Genomic DNA, 7,854 nt, shown 5'->3' with positions numbered 1-7,854 from the left:
TGTTGCTTAAAAAAAAAAATGTTTTCCTTCTCTATGGTTCAGTGATAGTTCTTGCTTTTTATGTAGAGCCAAAACTGCTTGTGACATTTTCAAAGCTACCTCAGTGCCTTTTCCAAAAACACTTTGTTACCCAGGCCCTTTTGTACGGTACGGTATCTTTTTTGGCTCCACAGTCATTTGGCATATGTGGCCTAAACTCTTCATAGCAAATAGGATTCAACAGAACAGAGCAGCTTTCTATACCAGATGAATCTAGGAGACCACGGTCTTCCTGGCTCTACCAAAAACATTTATATCACCTGAGGAGAACAATACAGTTCTTTTTTTTCCCCTTAGTTTTATAATACAATAGGGATAAAATATAAATATAAATAAAACACAGTTAAAAAAGGTAAAAATACTGATCTCCTTTGTAGAGGGATCACTGATAGTGACAATATAAATGTTACTCTCAGAAAGTATCTTTTTTCTCTTGTCTTTACCACGCATGGCCAGAAAGTTTCCTTGCACGATCATCCTTTGTAAGCCACAAAGGTGACTGCAAAGTGGGTATATGCTGAAGGATGTGGGTACAGACCCTCCGCATGTTCTGCTGCAGGGATACGCACAGAGTGGGAAATTCTGCCCCCACCAAAACCAGTAAGACTAGCGTCATTAGCAGGATCAGAAATTCGGCTCTAACCTTTACAGTGCGGCTCAATGGAGGTTTAAAGTCTTTAAAAAAAAATCAAACCTCTAATCTTAAACACCCTTTGAAATTTGAAGTGTCTACTGAGCTGTTGCTTCTGAACAAGCAAACTACTGTAGCAGTAACACAGGAATGAGGAAAGAGAGAAGAAAAATGGGAGTTTCCAGACCCAGCTCCATCTAGGCTAGCTTATCTTACCTCTTCTGGGAGAAACTCCTACTGATATAACTGAAGCGTGGGACAGTAGAATGAAAATGAGCTCAACATCTGGAAAGTAGCTCGAATTGTAGTCTAAAAACCATAGTTTGTTCTTACTGAAATGTTAAATGTGAGCTAAGAGAACTGCCCATCTCCAGAGGCCACCTCTGAGGGGAGGCAGTGCTCAGCCGGGGGTGAAGAGAACACAAGCTGCGTTACAGTGACTTCTCTGAAACGTGGGGTTTTTTTCTTTAACTAGCAAAATAATTAGTAATTCTGATTTTAGAGGCTGAGGAGAAAAATTTAGGACATTTCCATCAAAATGTATCTCCTTAATTGAATAACTTCCTAGACTCTCTAGTTAAAGTTTAAATAACTGTTAATGACTCTGAAGCAATCAGAAATGTTTTGCCAAGGGGAAACCAACAGTATATTAAGGATAGTTCAGTATTATTGCTGAATGCTAAAGGCAGCTTTTAAAGATCATATGTTTACACACTAAAGAAGTTAGGTATACATTTGATCATTCTGAAAAGTATATTGACACCTTTAATGTCGTTTTTCTTCTGTCTGTGTAGGAACAATGTTTCCTTTATGTTACATATATATCAACGGGTAAGGTGAGCTTTCAGATTTTACCAATTTTATACAAAATACTGATATTCCTCTCTGAAATAAACTCTTATGACAAATAACCTTTTTATAATATCATGCATACCATGTGCTGCAATCCCAGGGTTTTTTTAGATATACATATACATACACACACATTTTTGGGGTACAGTGGTAACACATTTTTGATTAGTCATAATGGAAAACTTTTTAATATTTTTCAGCGATGTAAATCATTCACGTTCTTGCTGTGTCTTTCCACATCCTCCCAAACTGCAGTGTTCTGTACAGAAATGATGCTGTGTCTAGCAAATGATCTCCTCATCTGACTTATCTCATAGAGGTGCAAATGTACCCAACTATCCTCCTGAAATTCCCCCAAAAATCTGTATGTTTGGTCCAGAAAAATAAGGAATTTGGGCACAATTCTGGGCCACTCATTCCCTGACATTTTTATCAGGAGCATCAGCCAGCCATGTACTAGACTTTAAATCAGTGAAATAATACCCATTTACAGTGGTTAGAGCAACATGATACACTGCACTTGGCTAACAAGTGAAGAAATTGGAAACAGGTTACCTAAAACACCAAATCCAAGCCTAAGCCGGTTTTTAGAGAAGGTCCCAGATTGCTGGATATGCTTCCATCCAGAAACATTCTCAAGTATATAGTATTTTTTAATTTAGAACCATATCCTTCATAATATGCAAGGCACAAATATCCATCAAATTCAGTGTATATTTTGGGCATGAGGGATGAAGGTTTCATTAGCAGTTCATGTGAAAATCATTTTTAATTTATATTCAATTTGATGGCATTGGAGTTTAATGCTGATGGCAAAACCTAAAGTGCAGGTCTCATCCAAAAAGTCCTTTGGAATCAATGTGATTCTTAACACTAACTTCAGTGAAGCCAGGATTTCTGCCTAAACTTTTTTTTTTTAAATAAAATGCATAGGTTATTTCTAGATCATTCTGATTACCTCTAGGATTCTGCCAAATTAAATTATGACAGTTTGCCTGCCTCCCAGGACAGTTTCTGTGAATCCCAAAAGCTTACACTTTGCATATAATAATTATATCCAATAAAAAAATAGCATGAAGTGACTTCCAAAATCCACAGGTCAAAAATTGAGCTAACATATATTATTCTTTATTATGTAACAATGATATAATAAATAAGTTTATGAATTCAGATGACCTGTACAAAAAGCCTAAAAGCTATTGCACCAAGTTAGGTACTGGCTATTTGGATTTAATATTTGTTAAACATATGATCTAAAATTATATACAGTTGTGGAGTTAAGGCAAAACCATGATACCTTTAACACAACAGAAAGTTTGAAAAACAGACATAATTACAAACAAGAGGATCTCATCTCCAGCTAATAAAGTGGTTGTGTCTAAGGAAGGAATCCCTTAGGTTTTTAATAAAGCAGTTATTATCAATCATGTTAATTAAAATTGAAGAACAAGTGTGAGATTTCCTGCAGGGCAAAGCTGTTTCACAAAGTTGTGCCTGAATGATCCCCTTTAACCCTGGTAAGAATATTTTTCCTAATTGTTATAATCTGTTCTTCTTTTTAGAAAACAGCACGTGGAAAAGAGGAATACCTTACATATCCAACTAAAATACAACCATAACCTCTTAGCTTTATGCAGCCTAGACTTGATTGTGACCGGTGACAGAGCATAAATATATGGGTGAATCATCCAACACACTACACGCAGAGGAGAATTAAAGTCAACCACTTATCAATAATAATTACCTTTCTCAAGACAATGGAATAGATCATGTCAGTTAAGTCCCAGTGACAAAAACATGTATGACCAATATATCAATATACAGTTCTTTGGCAGCAACACACTAACTCTTGATTGAAGTCTGAACTCAAACTCTCCTAAATTATAGACCTGGTTGCCAGTCTTTTCATAATTAAAGAAAATCCACTTCTCCCATGAATCCAGTAAGTCCAGTAAATGAAATCTGAATAAATCTTGCAGGCAGCTTTAGACTGTAACATTAAGCATAGATATTTATTGTCTGCTTTAGTCTCAATCCAAATATATTGTATTTAAACACACAAAATTCTGTGAAACTTCTGAGTAGTTCAGATGGGGCCAAAAATCCATAAAGAGAATCCATATTCACCCATGAAAAACCAAAAAGAAAACATCAATCCCATGATGATAAAATGATCTTCATGTAACAGAGGCAATGATGAGTCCACACCTGGATGAATGTCACAGGAAAATTGACTTTACAGGGGAAAGACCAGAAAGCCAGAAAACGTAGAATACTGCCATCCACCGACCAGATTACCTTTCTCCAATTTCAGGTAAACCTTATCCTCCTTGTCTAGATAGAGCAGGACTCCATTAGTGGCAGCTTCACGCGTGACGTCCTTGTCCCCAGCAAAAGCAGAAATGACTGGCTTTCCATTTAGCATCAAATTAACCTACAAGAGAAAAAACACTGAAAAGCTCTAGTTAACAGAAAAAACATCAAGAATGACCACTGAATATTAACTACAGTGTAAGAGGTCTGCTAAGGTCGCAGTGTTCACTGCACATTGCTTTCACCTGTTGCTTGGGCACACTGATTGTTGTAACTCTCTGGTAATAAGGTACTGTGAGCTATTACCTTGGTTTGTTTCACTTTGCCTATGTCGCGGGTTATTTAGACACGCACTAGCAAAGATGTTTTCAAGAAACTTAGGCACCCAGAGATGAGACATAGGCACCTAATGAGATGTCAAAGGTACCGCAGTAGGCAGGGAGCTTACACTTCATTGAAAGCAAAATATACATCCCTTCCGTTACTGACAGCGGCTTAGTTTTAAAGTCCAGATCAGACCTTTAGTTTTATGAACCACTGCACTGTGTTTTGGTACTCAATCCATTTTTCTACAAAACACTTCTGAAAGTCAGCACAGCCTCTGCTCTGAAAGCAGCATCACACAGACACTCTGCAAATGAAGATGGGCAGGGGCTGGGGGAACAGACAAATCCAGGCATTTTAAGCTGCTATAATGCAGTCACAGAGGGGTGAATTATGTAATGCTTATTCATATCGAGTATGCTGGCCTTGCATATGTTTCCATTAATTTTAATGGGAGTCACCACGGAATAAATCAGTGCTCAACATAAGTCAGGGCAGCAGAATCTGGCCTGGATTTGGGATTCGCCTATCTGGGAAATCCACTTAATCAGATGTCCCCAAGGAACTAATTTCAGTTTAATGATATTTAATGGCACTAACAGATGTTCCAGGGGCATAGTAATATCGCTTATGTAGGAAGCCTTCAGGTGATTTAGTGATGTTTAAGTCTGCACGTGGCTGAGACTCAATCTGGTTTGCTCTACTGCGATGGCTTTTGGTCCTCCCGCCCAGTTATCACACATGCAAAAAAGGGGCATCAAGAGTTTACTCATTGCTTGGTTTTGGTTTGTCTCATTCCTTGTGTACCATCTCTCCAGGTCAGGTTCCCCTGCATCATCTTGCAGCTGGTTTAATCACAGCAGAAGACACATCACAGATTTGCACTGGATGGTCTCATGTTAACTATGCTAAAATGGAGCCAACCAAACCCAGCCATCACTTCAGAAAGTCTTGATCTATGAAAGATTTCAGGCCATGCCACAGGTTGTAACGTTCCCTGTTACAAGCCCCAATCTCCCAGGTTTGAGCACCTGGTACGTGAAACATCAAAGTCTGCACTGGACTTGCAGAATCCAAACCTTGATATCTTTCTTGGCAACATGTATTTTAAATCCAATGAAGCTGGCTGACATACAGTTATTCTAGGCCATTTCAACCTTCAGCATTTAAGAGAGTGAAAGGAACAAAGTTTGAGCATATTAAATAGCTTATAAGCTCATTATAGAGAGTTTCATGAGGTCACTATTTCATTTAAGACTTTTGTCATTGACCTGAACAGAACCATGATTTCATGGTGTAAACTGAAGGCTAATTTCACCAGGGATATCAATGTGTCTCGCTCCAGCTTTCTCTGCCATCTCTACCATTTACACTTTTCTCAAGAGCTTTCCTGGCAACCCAAAGCCAGAGCTGCCACAAAGAAATGGCCGATCACTCCTCCTGCAGAGATCAGTTTCATCTCAGCCTTGTACACTTGAAACCATATTCAGGAGCAAGACTGATCAGAGGAAAACCATCAGATATTTCTGTGAATCTGGTGGTCTCATGGGTGGAAACAAGGGAAGCCACAGATGTTATTCCAGATCTGGAAAGCCGGTACGTATGTCACAGAAATTGCATGACCTGGCATGAAGATTAAGGAACGTGCTTTAAGGAATTTAATCTTGGCTCAGCAAGGGGACATTCTTCAGGAACTTCAAGGCTTTTCCTCTAAGCTAGTACATACTTGTATTTAATTAGGTAGTTCAGCTGCTATTAAGCTACAGAAGAAAGTGCAGAATCACTCCTTTTTTTTTAATATGTGACACATCTTTTATGTATCATATGGTGAAAAAAGTTTGCGCTGCTATAAAGGTTCCCTAGAAGACATCCCTATAGAGGTATAACATTTCGGTGTAGTTACAGAACAAGCAGACCACCTTAACAAACCATAGTCCACAGCAGACTGATGTCATAAACAGATACCCGGCATCATGAACTGTCAGCCAGGTCACAAAATGCTACAAAAACAGTCAAATCTGGTATGTATCCCCAGAACTGCTGTGTTCAAGACAGTGAGTTTAACCCGTAGCAAAATACGACTCTTCAATAGTACTTATGCAATTAAGTGAGATTTAGAGCTCTATTTTACTCTTGGATGATTCATTCTATTTAATACTTTATATCACCCCAGATACTCAGTTCTTACCGTATAGAAGTGAAGCTATGGCAATTTATCTGAGGTGAGGATCCTGCCTTATTACAGCTGTTCAGTTTAAATGTATTCACTTTACTGCTAGGAACTCTACACCACAGGTTGCTTTAAACTAAGCTGTTTTCCTTGAAAGTGTGTTAAATACTCCTGTGTTCAGTCAGGATCCTATTCCAAATACACAATTTAAGTAAAAGATTTTTACCCGTACTTGATCAACGTACCTGAATTGTTTGACTCTGATAGACTTTAATTACGTGAAAACTGAAACTGTAAATTCCTTTTCTTGGTGCTACAAAGACAGACTCCAACGTGAAAAAATTGCCCACATTTACTAGGATCTACAAGCAAAAAATATAGCATGGGAATTAGTACAGGTATTCAGTGCTCAATAAAAAATACAGACTATCTACTTTAGAAGCCATTCACCCATGGAAATTTTTTAATCTACATCTCTGCTGTTTTATTCATCGTTCTCTCAGTTAAGTTGGAATATTACTCATAAAATGGATATTTAGTTATATTTGTAGTACAACTTTAAATAAACTAGGGTGGGAAATATTTCTTACTTTGCTACTATACCATACCGTCAAGACCTTTCTTCCATACATGTTTAGAGAAGATTAAGAAAAGGCTTTTTTTTTGTTGTTCATCGCTCCCCAAAAATGACATCAAACCACTAATTCAGGGAGTGGCATACTGTGGCATACTGCTTTTGGCTAAAAAGCAACAGTCAAGTCAACACTATCTTCCTGAAAGTATCAAGCTGTGAGGAAGGATGTACGTGGGTGATACAATTCATTCACCAGTTTATCATCAGACTGAGTTACTGAAATACCTGGCACATCTGAGCAAAAACTGGCTATGAGCCTTTGCTGCTTTATTTAGTTTTGTAAGCACTAATAAGAATTTGGGTTTGATTAAACAGCGACAAGTAACAGAGTGGAACACATTAAATGAGTGCATCATCTATATGTTAAATATCTTCTTTAATGACCAAATTTTTCTTTCCACTTAGTTATGCTTTATTTTTAATTGATATTTTCAGGCTCCTTTGTGCCAGACACAGCCCTAGAAAGGCACTAGGAATGTCCATGAAGTTAGGGTAGTCTACATTGCTAGCATTAAGCTACATGACATATCTGCCTTCAGTTGTCACGACAATTTACTGTTCATAATACGGTATAGGAAGAAAAATAAACACCAGTCTCAATTACTTTGGACTTGCCCTAGGATAGGAGCTGGGATACGACATGTCTGCTGGCATCCGTAAGTTAATTTTAGTGACTGAGGTGAGAGGAGCTGTACTATGAACCTGTGATTGTTATAGAAAAGTTAAATGATTTTTCCTTACAAAGCATTCTTCTCTCCCCTCCCCAAAGGCTGCACAAGCCGTCTAAAAATCTACGTAGGTTGCTTGCACCTGAGAAAACCCTATCCCCGAGCCCCCCAAGGCCATGTCCTCGGCAGGGGCTCAGCGAGAGCTGCCCCTCGGATGCGCGCA

The 7,854-nt window shown here is 38.3% G+C and overlaps 1 protein-coding gene across 1 annotated transcript; it reads right to left on the bottom strand.

Annotated features, from left to right (window-relative positions):
- Window positions 1-3,333: 3,333 nt before the first annotated feature.
- On the bottom strand, window positions 3,334-6,691 carry CBLN4 (cerebellin 4 precursor; the record flags this gene model as incomplete). Its single annotated transcript, XM_009709640.1, has 2 exons — window positions 3,334-3,956; window positions 6,575-6,691. Coding segments are annotated over 2 exons (315 nt in total), but the record flags the coding sequence as incomplete, so codon positions are not given.
- Window positions 6,692-7,854: the final 1,163 nt, after the last annotated feature.

Source organism: Cariama cristata, unplaced genomic scaffold (assembly GCF_000690535.1).
Source record: "Cariama cristata isolate BGI_N322 unplaced genomic scaffold, ASM69053v1 scaffold36991, whole genome shotgun sequence".
Classification (NCBI taxonomy): domain Eukaryota; kingdom Metazoa; phylum Chordata; class Aves; order Cariamiformes; family Cariamidae; genus Cariama; species Cariama cristata.
Note: the sequence above shows the minus strand (reverse complement) of the source record. Positions and strands in the feature narration are given on the sequence as shown.